At 39.4% G+C, this 17,943-nt stretch overlaps 1 protein-coding gene across 5 annotated transcripts in view; it reads left to right on the top strand.

Moving 5' to 3' along the window:
* SDK1 (sidekick cell adhesion molecule 1) overlaps positions 1-17,943 on the top strand; it is a 394,723-nt gene that overhangs the window by 292,589 nt on the left and 84,191 nt on the right. For all 5 annotated transcript variants that reach the window (XM_040574955.1, XM_040574954.1, XM_040574956.1 and 2 more), the window contains 4 exons: positions 1,441-1,539; positions 6,465-6,656; positions 8,541-8,662; positions 16,274-16,383. In XM_040574955.1, coding sequence (XP_040430889.1) covers positions 1,441-1,539; positions 6,465-6,656; positions 8,541-8,662; positions 16,274-16,383 — 523 coding nt within the window. The remainder of the gene's footprint in view (positions 1-1,440; positions 1,540-6,464; positions 6,657-8,540; positions 8,663-16,273; positions 16,384-17,943) is intronic.

Genomic DNA, 17,943 nt, shown 5'->3' on the forward strand with positions numbered 1-17,943 from the left:
TTGTCGAATCTAAGTTGTTTCTGGATTTATGTAGTGGGAAAAGGTTTGAAGGGACTGTCACTCATGTTCTCAGGTGATAATTTTCTGTCTGAAAGCAAAGTTAGGCAATTCTTTAAAAAAAATAATGCAAGCAAATCTGTTTGCTGATGAACTGTAGGTCAAATAAAATCTGACATCCAGTCAGAAGCAATGTGTCCTGGCTTGGTGTAACCTGCACCTGTTTTTCATTATGACATTAAAATTGGAATGCAACTGCAGGAGCTAATTGAAGTGAAGCTTTGTGAGTTCTGTGGCTTGCATGCGTGTAGATACGTGTTCCTGAATAACACATAATTGCTGTGCTCCTGTTAGGTATTCCTGAGATCACTACCAGATCAGCAGTTCTTTCTGTGTAATGCTTCAACTACTAGATAGCGCAGAATGGATTTGGAAATTTTCCTCACTAGGATTGCAGAATTGCAAATGTGGTTTTAGCCGACCTACTGGCAGGCTTTTTTTTTTTTTTCATCCTAGCTGGAGGGGAATGAGAAACTGGACTAAAATGAAGAGGAAACAAAATATGAAATTGCAGACGAGAAATTGCCAACTGATGTCAGTGGAGCTGGAGGATACTCAGGCAGGGATCCAATGACAGAAGCACAGTGAATATAAAGTGAACAAAAACTCCTTTTTCCAGTACATCGATTGAAGACAGAACAGCAGTTGGATCAAAAATCAGTCAGGATGTCTTCCTTGAAGATCAAAATTGAGGGAGGATGGCATATTCTTGACAGTCATTCCATTTTATACTCTTTCATTGCACACTAGGGAGCTGAAATTTTTAAGAGCTCTTGAGCTACATCATAAAAATCCTTTAAAAGTTTCACACACTTGTATTCATTTTACAGAAGATAGTTGCCATTATGTTGGAAGTTTTTAGAGTTGTTTTGAGACAGTCTATCCAAGTAGCGATGCTGTCCTTGCTCTGACCTTGCATAGGCAAAAGGCTCTTTCCAGATGAGGGTTGAACAGGTGGTGTTGCTCACAGCCACAAGACCTGAGGAGCTGCCCACAGCAGCACAGGTACCCGCAGCATGCTGTAGTGGAGGGAAAACAACAAACACAATCACTTCCAGGATTGCCAGCTTGATTGTTCTAATTAGATTAGATCAAGAAGAAAGACAGAGAACACATTGTGTGCAAGTCCCCTGCTGCCGCTCTTTTTAGTTCTCTGCACAGTTAGGATGACGACTGGATAAAATAATTTATGTGATGATAGCCAGAGTGCTTCTTAACACCTTGCATTCTCCCCTCTCCCCTGCAGCTCTCACTGATGTTTCCAGCAGGCTTCCATTGGCCCCGGCTCAGTGTTTTATTTCTTCAGCCCTAACCTTGCCACATGAATCAGATCAGAAGTAAGTGGGGTTCTCCTGTTAACAGATTTCCTTTTCTGATTGCCAGAGCCAGGAGCTGTGGGACACCTGAGTTTCACTGAGATTCTGGACACGTCTCTCAAGGTCAGCTGGCAAGAACCTGTAGAGAAAAATGGCATCATTACAGGCAAGTATCAACTGCTACCTCTTTTTTTGGAGGAGGTGGTGGTGGAGGAATGTATCATTGCAGTGAAAAAAATGTTTGCATAATAGAGCATTTAGGGAGAACTGGCTGCTGCGAGTGCTGGTTTCCTGGTTCATCTTTTGGGTAATTGAAATGTCAGCTAGGGCACATTATAGAAAGTACGGGTCCAATTACTGGCAGCTCATGATTGTGGTCACTGAAATGGCAGCCTGTATTAGAAATCAGCTCCCCATGGAGTCCATGGTCTTGTTAAGTCTTCCATGACCTCCACCTCTGTTTCTTAATCTCTGAAACTTTGTGAGACGGTGTTTGTCCTTTGCCCCAGAGGTTGGGGTTTCCTATGTTGAATTTACAGCTGCAAAATCTGAATTGGCATTGCTAAGATTTGCAATCAAGTCCAAGCCTGAAATCAGCAGTATCCTTCATCTGTGATCAAGTGGTCTGGCTGTGGACTGCATGACAGAATTTGCATGTCATTACTTAATTTTGTATAAACCATCACAGCAGTTCAGAACTCTCTCGTTTCTTTGATGAGCTGGCTATTTGACTGTTCCCTGCTATTTATCTATTTATTGTGTGCCAATGTAGATGTAACATCAGCAACTTCATTATTTTTCATAAAGGCAGCTATAAATAGTTGAGAAAATCTCTAATTCTTATCAACAGAGGCAATATTGTTTTCAAATGGGAAACTATTACTGTTGCACAGGGTGGACACTATTTAACAAAGGCTTTCAAGGTTTTGAAGTGCAACAAAGCTCCCAAATTTTAAATTATTGGAACCAAAATCGTAGTTGGGAAGGGAGAAGGTAGTTTTATGTGGATCAAAATACTCTGTTTGGGGTGTATCGACATTTAATTTTATCATTGTATTATAATATTTAGAAAGTAAATATATTTTAGGGGAAAACAACAACAAAAAAAAACAAAACAGAACAACAAACAAAATAGATTTTTTTGGCTCCTGAGCATTAAAATGTTATATCAGTCCAATTTCATGAAACATTTTAATTTTGACAGGGCTGATTATTTGGATTGGACTTGCTTCTGTCAGTGTTTTCTCTTAACATGCACCACTTATGCACGTCTTCCATGCTGTTTATAGTACATGTGGATTCTTTACGCAGATCATCATCTTCCTTTTTACCATAGTAGCCATCCTGAAATATGCATTGATTTAAATGGTTCAAGATCAGAAACTAATGACTTCTGAAAGCAGAGCAGTATTGATTCAGTGAGAATGGCCAAAGCCTTCAAGCCCGAGTGCTTAAATTTAGGTACCTAAATCTAAATCTAGTTATCTAAGCAAGATGATGTATATTCATCCTTGTAAAGCACCAATTAGCAGCGCTGTGTTTAGTGTTGCAGAATTGCTTTCCTAGAAATGAGCTGCCACCTCCCAGAATGGGTTGAAAACCAGTGGAGTGAAATGATGGACTGTGTTATCGTCGGGGCAAATTGTTTTAGAGAGAAGGAACTCGAGAAGCTCTATCCTTCGTGAAGGAAAACTGGTGTAAAAATGCCCAGCAAAGCATATAAGGAAACAAAAATGTCCTTAATGCTGCAAATTGCATTTGGGCTAGAAGAGTAGCCAAACTGTTCATGCCCCTGAGTACCTCAGAGGTTTGTAGAGGGCCCCTTGGAGGTCTGAGCACTCAGGGAGGCATTTCTTCTTCATTTCTGCTCATTGATATCTTTACTGGAACTTCTTGTTCTGTGCACCAGAGCTGGGGGGAGGAAAACACAGAGGGTGGTGCCCGGCAGCCAGCCTGCTCTGGGAAATTGCCCATTACTCTTACTGTAAATCTCCGTATCTTCCTCCTTCCGCAGTAAACACTGATTTATGAGCACCTGGATGTAGACAGACAGTTCGTGATTGGGTGTACTGCTCGCTTGTAGAGAATTTACTCCAGATCAACAGAAAATTATTTCTGAAACTCTTCTGGTCATTAGTTTCTGTTAGGCAGCGTTTTATGGAGAGGGTGCAGAGCCGAAGCATACGGGCGGACTCTGCAGCACCTCTCCTGCTCTCACGTACACCAGAGGCAGAGGAAGTGCTCTTTGGCCGGCCCTGTCGGACTCCCCGTGCGTGTTGCTGGCAGTGATCATGTCTGTAAATCAGAGAGCACACTTTTACCAACCACATGTCCTAAAGTTCTGCCCATCTGTCAGTCATTGTGGCTTAAGTGCTACTTGGGGGTATGCCTGTTGTTGTTCCTTTCCTTCAGCGTTTTTTCATCTGGTTTTGTTATGCATGATTACATTTGGCTTTGTGTCAGTTCGGCATATATGTATGTATTTTCTGTTTCTGTGTTTATACAACTAGAATTTAACTATACTTTCGGGACTGAAATATCCACAGTAAATGCTGTCTCTTTGCCTTTTCTTCAGTCTGCATGCGAATTTACGGTATTTTTCCTGGTGAACATTTTTTTCCAGTAAATAAATACGTAGAGACTATGTGCCTAATGGGCAGGAAAGCTGTGTCTCATCCCTGTAGTCACAAGGGAGAAAACATAAAATGTTCAAAGAATAATCACCAACATTTGATGTATATGCAAAGTTTATCTAGATGGGAGAGAAGAAATCTCAGTCACTTCAGATTGTCTTGTGCATGGTACAGGAAACTTCCTATTGTTTGTAAGTCACAAACAGACAGGGAGAGCATTAGAAGTCTGCTGCTTATCTCTTATTCTGTTTATTGTTTGGAACAACGCATTCTGTTTTATTCCAAGGTGGTACTCCTTGATTCCCTCTGCCAGCCCATGCGCAGGGTTCAAAGCAGGCACGGCAGGGTCACCCGCAGCTCGCGGGCAGACAGATGAGCCGCTGCACGGCCCTTGCCCAGCCTCTGCCCCATCCATGGCTGCATGCAGACGTTCCTCTGGCTGGGCTCCCAGCTGCTGGTTTTGTGTCCTCAGTGCCACAGCTTGAGAAGTGGGAAAATGCACAAGGGCACCTTCCTTGGACTGTTTCTCACTCATCCACATTGTCCTGTCTGGAACAAGCATAGCACCCACAGCCTTTGAAAGAAAGGGGATGGTAGCAATGGTGGTTCTGTTTGCAACTCCTTGTTGATTCTCACTCAACCTTTCAGTTCGCCCTCTGTTTATAAAGTCCTTAAAGTCCTTAAGTTTTGTCAAAATCTTCGTGCAGATTTTAATCTTGCCTGTACTATAAAAACTCTGATCACTGGTAAATGATTCTCAAGCAGAGAGCCTCAAATCACTGCAGAGTCTCTGAGATATTGGTAAATTACTGCCTTAATTAAATCCTGTTTAACAGATGGGATGTTTCGGACACTTAAAACTGGCTCCAGGTGAGCATTCAGGAGTTTTTCTCCTTCCCCTAGGTAGTTTGTAGTCAGAAGAGTGGTTGAAATGTAGCTGGACTGGTTGAAGTATCGCCTCTTGGCTGTTTATCACTGCCCTTTCACTTGAAGCATAATTAATGACTATGTGATTACTCTGAGCCCATTTTCATGCACAAGTATGTTAACTTGAATCCATTAGTGATGGCAGCTAGCACCAGAGGGAGGATGCCATCTCACACCTTTCAAGCTCTCTCACAAATGTGTGTCTCACCAAGCTTTTAGCTCATGAGATGATGTTTCCTTGTTGATCAAGACCATAAGGTATTTTGCTAGTTCAATATGTTAATCAGCTTATGTTCGGGGGGGAAAAAAAGAAAGCAAAACAAAACAAAAACCCTCCTCCCCCACAACTGGTCTGAATTCCTCATCTCGTATGATAGGTACAGGAACCCAGTAGGGAGTTTCTCTAGCCAGCTTGCCTCATGCGTGGCTCTCTCAGTGGGATTCCTTTCTGTTAGTCCTTTTCACTCACTTCCATTTCACAGGCATTCAAGAGCTATGTGTATTTTTTTTTTTCCCCTGAGTCAAATCACAAAGAAAGCTACAATCAAGCAAACTTTTCAGACACGCTCTCTGGAGGCTGGCACAGTAAGGTTCAAGTGGGTTCAAATGAGAATAAAGTAGGACTGGGCAGGAGAAGGACAAGCAGATTTGGAGGTAAAATTGAGCAAATCAGACAGTAGAAAGTTTCAAAAGTTCTTGGAAGGCAAATGGTTATAAAAGTGATAAAAAGGAAAGGGTTTCAGAGCCTGGTTATGATATAAGAATAATATAGAGGTCAGGGTGAGTGCAGTTTTGGACAATAGATTGGCTACACTACAGTTTTGAAAGAAAGGATAATGATTCACCTTGCTAAAGGATTTGTGCGAGGAACAAGCAGTGGGGAGTAGGGTTTTTTTGGTTCCCAGAAGATTCCCACAATGTTTCTGCATGATCATTATTGTTAGATTTGTAAGTATTTCTAGATACATAGCAGCGAAGGTTACTTCAGCCTGGAAAAGGGGTAGGTGTACTAAGTGCATGTAGATTTTTAATTAGATATTCTGGCCGGTGAGAAAATGTTATATTTTCCAGTGTTTCTTCCTATTCATTTTGTAGGGTTCACAAAATGAAAGTCCACCTTTCTTTGAGCTTATCCCCAGGTTTCCTAGGCATTTCACAGCAAGCACTGTATATTCATAGAAAAATACAAATAGGCCATTGAGACTCCATGTCCTCCCCCACCTGTAATCTGATGGGCAGATGACACCCCCTGGGTACCTATGTCAATTGCTTGTTAGAAATAAATGTAGTAGAAAAATGCTTTGGTATTTTAGCCAATGTTTACCTCAATTTTTTAATTTTTTTTACTGTTTACAAAAGATTTCCATAATGGAGTAGAGTAAGAAATAAATCATACTACAATAGACCACAAGCAAATCTTGCAGAAGCAGTAATTTACCAGTCTCTGGGTTGTCGCATAATAGTGCTTTAGAAGAAAAACTAGACTCCCACCACTGTTACAGCCCCCTGACTTTGTGTAATTATTTTTCAGGCTATCAGATCTCTTGGGAGGTGTATGGCAGAAATGAATCTCGTCTTGCCCGCACGCTAACCAATGCAACACTTGAGTACAAGATCACGGGGCTGTCATCTCTCACCACATACACGATCGAGGTGGCAGCTGTGACCGCAAAAGGGAGCGGATGGGTCACATCCTCCACCATCTCTTCTGGTGTGCCTCCAGGTTGGTAAAATATCATGAAACAAATTAAAGCAGGCTGATTCCACATGTATTCCAAAGATCACAAATGACTTTGATTCAGTTGTAATAAATATGGGTGGGTTTATAAAGCATCAGAATTCTTTACCGCATATAATGTAAAGTTAATTCTTAGAACAGATGAAAATATTAGCATGAATACACCCACAATTTGAAATTACCAGAAATTTGAAGCTGTTTGGCACACATTAACTAAAAAAAAAAAAAAAATTAAAAAGTAACGTGAAAAAGGAGCAGACAAAAAGTGGATACAGTACAGATACGTACAGATACATAAAGTGGATACAGTACAGAATCTCTCGATATTTATGATATTTACAAGGTAACATAAGAAGAAAGCCTAAATCAAATCAGAAAGTTTTGGGAAAAATAGTGTTTGGATGCTGTTAAAAGGGAAAGGTTTTTCTATTTATAAGTAGTATAGCTTATGTCACCTATAAGAGGACATTTGTATAATGAAACTAAAATATTTGCAAGATTTGGCATTTGTGGCTTGAGAAAGATTTGGGAAGAGGTAGTCCTCTACTCCACTGTCTGATTTACCATTTAGATACCTGTGAATTGTTTGATTTAGCATTTACCGTTTGGATTTTAAAATTCTTTACTCTCCTTCATCCTGTATAGAAAGCAAGCTAAAAAGCCATTTCAAACCTCAAAACAGCAGTTTCAGTTAATTTATAGGCTATACAAGTAGAACTTTCCAAAGTGGAACAGCTAACGTACATCCCTGATGGTAATCAATTTTTTCCCCTTTCTGGTATTTTTGAACTTTTCTGTGTGTCTTGAAGTATGCTCGCCTTTCTTTTCCCTAATCACAGGTAATTGTGACAAGTTGCAGACTGGATCAATGCCATGCTGCCTGTTGTTACCCAGATAACAGCGTTATCCTGTTTGGTCAGAGTTAGTTTATTGATCATAGTTCCCACAAACGTGAAGTAAGAATCAAGAAATATTTTGTATTCATGCGTACTTGAAATACGTGCCAAAAATCTGCCCATTTTTTGCCTGCTGCATTTGCACATAGTACAACATTATGAATGATTACTGATTATAATACTAATTTCCATTACTTATGAATGCAGGTACTATTGGGAAATTATTCTAAACAATCTACATTTAATCCCTTTCCTGAGCTTGCTTTTGTTGATAATTCAGATAGTATTAAAAATGTAAATGCCACTCTAAGCTTGACTGATGTGAGGCAAAGATCTTATTGGAGCTCCAGATTTTTCTGCATAGGGCACCCTTTTATTTACAATAGAAATTAAATATATATATATATATCATTTAGCTTTATTCAGCCGTCGGAAATAGCTTCTAAAACCCACCTATTATAGGTCAGTGTAAGAAGCATAAAGTTTTCCCTTTATGCTACCTGAAAACTTGAGTCTTTTTCAGTTGTTAATACAATAAAGCTGTGTTTACCATAAGAAGTAAGTAAGTACTATTGCCATTTTAATTCTAGAGAAACAGAAGTGCAGAGAACTAGGTGACTTGACAAGTGACTGGCAGATCTGGAGCTGGGAAGTACCTTCCCCCCGAGCCACCACGCCTTGTCTGTTACTCAACTTCTCTAAAATAATAGCTGTAATTCTGTAGAGGGGCTCTCTTCTCTTTTTATCTGTAAAATGTGGTGCATGCCTAGAGCAGCAGAAATAGTAGTGCTTTATTTAATACTCTGCCAAAAAAAAAAAAAAAAAAGAAAGAAAACCCCCACAACATTTCATCTATAGTAATTGGTACAAAGGTACTTTATATGCTGAAACACTGAATGTCAGCCTGTGTTATAGAGCCTTATTACCAAGAGCATTTCCACCTCTCATGTATATTTATTTCTCTTTTTTACAGAACTTCCAGGTGCTCCGTCCAACCTGGTGATCTCTAACATCAGCCCTCGCTCTGCCACGCTTCAATTCCGGCCAGGTTATGACGGCAAAACCTCCATCTGCAAGTGGATAGTTGAAGGCCAGGTATGTCCCTGAGAAAAAGGCTCCTAATGAAGTTTCCGAGGAGTTGAAAAGGGTCCAAAGAGTTAATTTTTGTTTGGATTACAGTTTTTGTTTAACTGCATCAAAGCTCTTCAGCATGTTTAAGTTGTTATTTTAAAAATGGTTTTAAATCTGAGTTTAGGTTCTGTTAGGTATGTTTTCAAACCAGATGCAAACCTAAAATTATTATCACATAGAGCAGAAGTACAGGAAGAATTGCACCCGAACAGTAAAGATACCATTATTCATGACACTGAGTGCAATTGTGCTATCTTGTAATGAAATATACTGAGGTTTTCTATCCAGGTCTTTAGATATGAATAGGATGAATTCTCTTCTTCATCAACTTTAAACAATATCCCTCTTTCTGCTGTCATTATGCCTTGGAGTAGTTATATATTCCTCATTTGTTCTCGTGACAGATGAGCTTTGCTTCTTCCTTTCCACCCACAGATCTTTATAAATAATATAATCTGTTTTTAAGACCAAATGTTGGACTTCTTAAATCACCGTCACCAATTAGACATGTTGATACAATCACTTCACTTGGTAATGAGACTGTTGTGAACAAGTTGGTACATTTTGTACAATTTACATACACATGATCGCATATTACAGAATTAAACACTGAAATCCTATAATATGGTGGCTTGGCACATTCTGAGAAACGTTTTTGTGCTGGAGCACCACATTGATACGGCTTGGAATTTGTTAATTCTGTAATCACATGAGTTGCAGAAAGCCACTGAAATGAAATAAATTCGAGCACTTGAAAACTGCAATAATAATTACCATGAGGTTCATCTGCATCCTTGAAGAGTCCCGAGTACAGATAGTGGTTGAAGGGTTCTTGGTGTGCAGGGAGGGAAGAAGGGAGAATCTCTCCTGTTCACAAACACCCTTATGGTGTGGATGGGATCACCCTTATGATGTGGATGGGATGCATGGGATGTAAGGTAAAGAGACTAATGGTTCTTACAGATCCTGTGTCCACCAATATTTGCTCCATCTGGGGAAGGGACACAGCCAAAATCGCAGCAGAATCTGTCATGCTGAGTCAGAGCAGTTCTTTTTACCACAGCTCTCCCAGCAAGTTTCTCCTGCACTATACCTCACTGTTCAGCTTTGGCACAGCAAGAAATGTTGTTCCGATTGGATTTAATACTTGGAAAAAAAATCTTGCTCACATGATTAACAAAAAAATCTTTTCAGTTATGCAAAGAAATTGATGATTCCTTACGGATATAGCAAATCCTGTTTCCAGGATGACAGCCGCATATAATCCTTTGTTCACAGCCCTTTTCTGCCAGCACTCCAACTTAAACTCCTCTTCTCTCTCAAAGTGCAATTTCACAGCACCTTTAGCCAGTCTAGACCAAGAGGTCTTGTTGTCCTGCTCTCTTTTTTCATCCCCATCACTCCCAGCAAGACTTCCTCTTGTTTAGCTTCTGCCTGCACCAGTTCTGGTGCAGCCATACCCGGAGCTGCTACAGGACTCGATCCAGCCAAGAACAAATGAGTTTCAGACAGTTCGACTCCACTCAGGATCTGTGTGTGATCAGAAGAGCATCACTGTAGGGGAGGAGATGAGAACATGGTGGTGGGAGCAGAGATGAGGGCAGGACTGCCCCCATCCTGGCTTGGATCTAAGCTGCCATGGACCTACCGTCTGGACTTCATGGGTTTTTATGCTTTACCTTTCAGAGACACACAATTTTTCACAAAACAGCTTCCAGTGAAACCCCATTGTTCACTTACACCTCTCACTCACATTTGTTCTAAGCAAAGGTACATCTGTGCCTTGATGCAGACTACTGTTGCATCATCTGTATTTTAGCACAAATTACCATAATTGTTCTTGAGGACTGTGTTACGCTGAAGGGCAGTGGTTATACCCAACCTATCAACAGTATTTTCTAAACAGAAGTTTAGAAGTTACACACACACACAGACACCCTGCCACCAACATGTTTTTCTTCCTTCTCCCTTTATGTGGCACGAGGTTTTGTTGATGAGGGCAGGTTTAGAAAGTCTTCCAAATTTTCCATTTTGGCTAAGTGCCATTTTTGAAATCCGATACTTCATGAATAATTTGTATGAAAACACAGCTGGGAATTCCAGTTTGTGTGAAAATTTGTACATCTGGCCTTGGCTCCTGCTTTTTGTGCTGGGGTGTAAATTCATGGGATCCACTGTGGAACTAATTCTCAGTTATGTCAGCAAACATAAGAAGGAGAATTAGGTCTTTAAGAGTTTATTGCTACTAGATACTGAAATACCAAGTGTTGAAAATCTCATTTCTGTGTTTCTAGTAAAGCTCCTTTCTGTACTTCTGAAAGGATTTCTTAAAAAAAAAAAAAAAAAATCATCAGCAGCTTCTTCTCCATCTTTGCATCTAGACTGAGAGGACTGTAGCAAAGTGGATTTACAAACAGCTAAATAAAAATACCAATGCCATTTAAAAAGTGTTTCTAAAATTGCTTTTCCATTACATACAGTATAATCTAAAGAAAAAGAAGGTCTAATATGTTGTAAAGGTTTTGCAGAAACTTGTTCAGAAGGTCCAGCAGAGTAACTGTCTTGTGGAATTGGCACAAGTTACATGCTCATCCCGAAAGAATTTCAGTAAGTCGTCCTTATTGCCACCAATCATCCTGAACTCTCAGATGCAGTTAGAGGAGTTATTGCGGACACATTTTTCTGGCAATTTGCAACCACAAATGAGTATGAATCCCGGCTATTGTTCACATGGTTTCATGTTTGCACCCTGTCTATGCTGCAACCCACTTTCAGCTTATTTTTCTTGGGATTTTGTCGTAAAATTATATAAATGACAGTGTTGTAACTATGCCTTGGTAGGTAGTCCATATCTTTTAGCTTTCTATGGGCTGATTAGAGAAGCTGGGCTAACTTCTGCCAAGTTTGATTTGTTTTCTGGTTAATGTTAATTAATGAGTATATGGACTAATGTAGAGTTTTTGCTTAAAGCCTTTCTGCTGTTTTTAGAGAGATTTCCTTTGAATATTATTGTGAGCAGCAGCAGAGATGGAAAGGGGAGATTCAAAGTAGTAAAACCTTTAAAGTATTCTCACTGTATTCTCTTGTAAAGCTGTGAGTTGGGACATACGTAACTTTAAACATGAATTTTCTGGTTTTGTGGGTTAAGTCAGTGACCCAGATAGGATTCATCCATTGTATAAGGTGAGTCTCTTGGTGTCGTTTTCACTTCAGAGCTGGCAAATAAAGTGTCTGAAACTCTGACAATTTTATGCCTTTGCCAATCTTTAAATCAAAAATGGGTAAATCGATTTAAGGATTTTGTAAGAAAAAAAATTGCACCCAGGCTGACATCCTGTGAACCAAATTTCTCCCAAAGTGACTTCAAATGCCTGAGTTATAGACCTCCATAATGAAAACTCTGACATATCTTGAACTATAGTGGAACACAAGGTACCTCTATAATGTACAGAAATATTGTGTTTCCCAATCCTGCAGTTAGTTCTTAATAACTGTTCACAATTTTGGTAGCATTATTGTCATAAAAAAAAAAAAAAAAAATTTTACTTTCCAAATTTTAATTGGTTTTGATTTTTAAGTCAAAATTCTGCAAGATCACTCGCATAGTATCCATCAGACAATGTTAAGTCAATTGAGTCAATTGATAGGATATGTAAAATCTTCCATTTTAGAAATGGAGAGACTAATGCCTAGAGAAGTAAAGGGGTCTGACATCATTTCCAATATTGTTTTTTACTGTCCCGTTTCTGTAATAATAAATGAATATGCCCTTTTATTGAACATAATGCCTTGGGAACAGTCTATAGATGGAAATATATATGTGCCAGCTTGTGATGGCTGATAGTTATGGGGAATCATATGAAGTGACTTGGCGGACGTAGGTATTTTAATTGTGGCAGTCCCCGCAGACCTCCTGGGGATCATGGCCCTATTATACTGAGAACTGTTAAGATGCAGAGTGCATTTCTTAAGGAGTTTTTATGCTGATGGCAACAGCAAAGCAGTTGGTGTTCTCATCTGCTCCTAAAACAATGCACACATGAATACATGTGCACCTGTCACAAACATAATCCTTTTCTGAACTTTGCATTTACTGTTATCCAAAAAAACAACAATGAGAAATAAGCCTCCAAATTAACTTTATGTAATGCAGGCTGGCTCACAGTGGACTCCCTGGCCCCCCGTATGACTCTTATCCTAACCATTTCTCACAGCTCTTTTTGCCTCATGGGAATCCCTTTGTACTCTGATTTTTGAAACGGATACATTTCCTCTGATCTAACATCAGAGTTTTTTGGGAAAAATAATTTCCTTTTCCTTCAAGAGCCTGAAACTTGGAACCTACTATAGATCTTGCAGAAGTTAAAAATACAGGAGTCCATCACTGAATGTTCTGTTCCAAGACTCATTTCTGAGATAATTGAGTAAGTGAAACTTGTCTTGAGTAACAGTGACCTAGAATTGCATGGCCTCATGAGGCAGAAGTCATGCAGAAGTCTCCAGGCTGTTTACCAAGCTCCCCTAGAGCTATTCACCCTCCAGTCCTCCTGCTTTGGAAAAAATCCCCACAAAGGCAGCACACTCTTAAATGTGCTACTGATTGCAGTAGCAGAATGGGCCAAATGCTGACTGCAGATTATGGAGCATTACCAGGTATTATTCTAAATAAAGCAAGTTCCTGATCTATTTGTTTTTAAAAGGTTTTTTTGTTGTTTGTTTTTCTGAATTACTGCAATATGCCTGTGCTTGATTTCTTCTGCTCCCTCTCTATCACTGCCTTTCATCAGAGAATGAGTCTGCAAGAGGTTAATTGGGATTGTATGTGCTGCTGCTTTGCCCAGGGGCCCCAGCTCCTGAACCAAGTAGTGGCCACCTGTTGCCAGCTGGCTCCTGAGCTCAGGGACAATCAGTATAGCGGGCTTGGTTGGCATCTGCCATTTCCTTGTAGGCTACACCCATCCTTCCTAGCAGGGAATGTATTTAAAATTAGAAAGCTATCTCCTGGGATAGCTTTTGGGGAGCTTGCCATAGTCCTGTGCACATAAAAGCTTTCACCAGCTCTCAATCAGTAAAAGATCCTTAATATTTTCACCTTTGCAGCCAGCTGGTAAATGCATATCTGCAAAACAGGCAGGGGTTTTGGACACCTCTCAAGCTTGAGTCAATGTCAATTGTTCAGAGCCCTGTGGGCCTCTGGGTCTGAACCATGTGGTCCTTAATGTGTATTAATGACCTGCCTGCTGCTGCATAATGATCGAAACCTGTGGTCTTTTTTTTTTTTTTTTTTCCCTATGCAAGAAATATTTTTAAAGCTCTTATTGTTCTTGGAATATAAAAAGAAGACTCTAACTCACTACTGGAGATTATTTGCAGCCTCCAAAACACTGAATTGTTGCTATACAATTACTGCGGCACTTTGAGGAGATACTGTTAAGAGCAAGGAATTTTGTAAAAATAAGCATTCTAGAGCATGCATTCTACAGAATTAATCAAACTTTTAATAAAAAGCGTTCTGTGTTTCCGTGACTGAAATCAACCCTCTCTTCCTTTCTTTGTTCATGTAGTTGTTTTTTAAATGACGTCTCTATCATCGCTTTGGTCTCTGTGTTCAGTTTAGGTCTGTTCTGTTTTACCATGCAGACCTGTCTCAAGATGCTTCCTTTAAGCTTCTCTATCCATGAACTTCACTAAAATTTCTGGAGCACAGTTGGGACTGGGAATTTCAAAGGCCCATAAAATAAATGTCAGTGTAGATGATAAGATCTTTGGTGTTTAGCAGTGTCTGTGATACCATCAAGACTGAAAGACCCACCAACACCTTTGCAACCACATTCCTCCATGAAAGCAGTCCTCTGTCAGGAAGATCACAGAGGCTTCCTTTCGCTGTGCAATGCAGAACTTATTTCTTTGGCCTAATTTTCCTTGTGTCGTTTCTTCATGCACAAACATAAATATGCAGCACATCAACTCCTGAGTGAACAAAGAACTAAAACATCTATAAATAAATCAGGCGGCTTCTCCTGTAGGGGAAACAAAGAGTGAAAGAAACCTCATTTTCTGTTCAAAATACTTGGGATTTGCTAGATACTTTGGGCTATGTTGCCTATCAAGTGCCTTGACAGTGTCAATGGCTGTAGCTAGTATACAGAACTCGTAGGGATCTATTTAAAAAAGATTAAAGAGAGTAGCTCTTTACACACTGGGTCTTGAGCTTCTGAAATTTGTTGCCACAGCAGGCTGTGGAAGTAGATAGTGTCAGAAGGTTAAAAAAGGATTAGTCACCTTAATGGACGTGAAGTCCATAAATAGATGCTAAAGGGAATAGCTGCGTATGTCCCTCTAATATCCCTCAACCCAGAATTGTGGATACCAGGGCAGGGTGAGGAAGCTGACTACAGCTATGGGCAGGATCGCAGCTCTCACAAAACGCTACTTGCGGTTTCCATGTTGGAGCTGGAATGCTGGCTGCCTGGTCTACTTGTCTCACCCCATAGGATATTTTGTATGTTCTTAAATCTTGTTGAAGTGGGATCGTCCTGGAGCTGTAGTGAAAGAGCAGAGTGATGAGAGCATCACTCCCTCAATGAATCAAAGCAAAGACCCACTTTGTTGTGGCAGGGCTGAAGCACTGGAGTAAAAAAAGTGCACGGTGCTAGGAAATTACAGCAGGCAGTCTTGTCTAAGATCCTCAGTGTTTCTACACTTGTGAATCTCCAAAGTGAAATTCAGCCATCTACCACCTCTCTTCCATCTCCTATGGCTCTTAAGCACACAGCTCTGCCTGCTCATACTGCCGCCTTCCAGGGTCCCACGTCGGGCTGGCCTTCCTCTCATGTCTTGTTGACCTCCTTCTTAAGTCCTCATTCATCTTCATAGCATCTCCAAAAATCTATATGGAAAGTAACGCTTTTGGCTCCCATCACCCTTCTGTCCCTTCTAACAGTGCTGTAGCTGAGGGACGTGTTGGGCTGATTCTCAGCAGTGCTGTGATTAATTATTACAAAGCTCTGCATGTGGAAGAGCCTGGTCTAAGTGCAGCCCAGTAGATGAGGTTAAAACACTTTTGTTCTTTGATTTTTGTTCTTGTTTCTCCATCTTCATTTCTGTAGCATTTTGCCTCCATTGAGACTTACTAAGTATGCATCAGTTCATGTGAGTTATTATCAAGACTATTTTTCATTTTGTTATATTACTCCTTAATATTTTTTGTATTGCGGAAGTGAGATTGAATAGGGTAATAGCTCTCACAGGGTTTTTCTGGTATAGATCCTATCAGAGAATCCTTGTGAAGTACCAATCAGGTACACGTTTGCTAACTTGGCTATGCTGTTGCTTTACAAATAACTAATGTCTTGTTATGTGAAAATAAATATTAAATGGATATCACATGTTTAGAAGTATTTGTCCTTCCATTGCACTTGGTGGCACACATTGCAAAACTGGGTATGTAAAATTATATATATATATATATATATATATATATATATACACAGATATATAAATATACACCCATAGATACGCAACACAGGCACATATAGTCTGTTTTATATTTGTTCTTACCTTTCCTTTATACAGGTTGGTGTATTGGGTGATGAAGAAGAGTGGGTGAATCTCCATGAGGTGGAGAATGAACCTGATGCTCAGATGCTGGAGGTGCCAAACCTTACTCCTTACACTCATTACAGGTAAGAACAGCAGGTAATTAACTGCAGTGGGGAGGGGGGGGGGGAGGAGAAAAAAAAACTTAATTGCATCATGGAACAGCTTTCCTAATCAGTAACAGCTGGCTGTATTTTGTTATCCGAACAAAAGGGAAAAGGTTCACTGTTTCCACAGTTTATACTTAAAATTGTTTGTCTTATACTGTTAATTATAATTTGCATGCAATATAGTTCATAATATTAAAAAGGGAAGACAAGTGCAAAGTGAAATGGTATTATGAGTAACTGATATCTTGTGACTTCTCTCATCTAAAGGGCGTACCAGTGTAACATCAATCAGTGATAAATCAATTGTAGTTAAACTGGTGCAAACTTGTAATTACATATTTACAGCAGTTCAAACATCATTTTATTGATTTAGCTTAATTTGGTAACATCAATTAGATGAAGCCTTTGTTTGTAAGAATTTCCCAAATTAAACTTAATAGATATATGCAAGGCTTAAGCTGACTGAAGTGCATCTACATTATGGGTGCACCCCTGTTAAATTAGATTGATTTTTAAATCAATGCAATGCAAGTGATGCATTGCTTTAGTATAGACAAGATTTGAGAATTTGAGATATTCAATCCTAACAAAAATACTTTGTGAAATAGCTTGCTAACGTACAGGCTGGTTGGCAAGCAGGTATAGTGACAAGTGTTAAATCAACTTACAAGAAGCTTTGTACATTTTCTCCTGGCTGAAAGGCCAGTTAGCTATCCCATGTGCTGTAGAGAGCTAGCATTAGACACAACCAAAATAAAGTTTGTATCATTTAAAACTAATTGGTACACCACTAGTCTACTTCCCATAGTCAAAAGCCCAGAAACATAGTGGATTTCACACAAACTCTCCACTGAAGTGTCCTACACCTCACCCTTTTTATTAAAGTACTTTACTTTTTATCCTTTTTTTTTCCTTTTTTTCCTTTTTTCTTTTTTTTTTTTTTTTTAATAAAAGCTCTTTCTAAACTTTGGTACATGAGCAGAGAGAACTTGTACAGAGGTTTAGAAAAATGACCTAGGTTGAAAAGACTTTGCTCTCCAAAACGGTAGATCTTTAAAGCTGAAGAGGCATAGGTGATAGTAAAGTGCAGGTTGTACCAGAGCTCAGTGTTCAGAGTCAATGCAAAGTATCACTTACACACATACCAGAGGCATTGAGAACTGTCGTAGGGCTAACAAATAATAAGGAAATATATGATGTGTTTGGGATATATATATATATTTTTATATCAAACTTTCTGGCTTATTTTGCTGCTACATCTCATTTCTCTCTCTGGAGTATCACACTCATTTTCCTTACGTACCTACTGAATATTAGAGTGATCCCTGATCCCTCTGATTTTCTTCATCATCATTTGTACACTAAAGCAGCTCCTTGAATTTTGCCTATTTTCTCTCACAAACACAAAGATGAGCTTTTTTATTTTGTTTGTCTAGAACAATTTTATATAATTTTTTTGAAACTTAGAGAGTTGTTGCCAAATGGATTTGTTGTTCTCTAGTCAGCTTTACTTATTACCTACTTAGGAAATAAATC

This window comes from Cygnus olor, chromosome 15, assembly GCF_009769625.2.
Source record: "Cygnus olor isolate bCygOlo1 chromosome 15, bCygOlo1.pri.v2, whole genome shotgun sequence".
Taxonomy (NCBI): Eukaryota; Metazoa; Chordata; class Aves; order Anseriformes; family Anatidae; genus Cygnus; species Cygnus olor.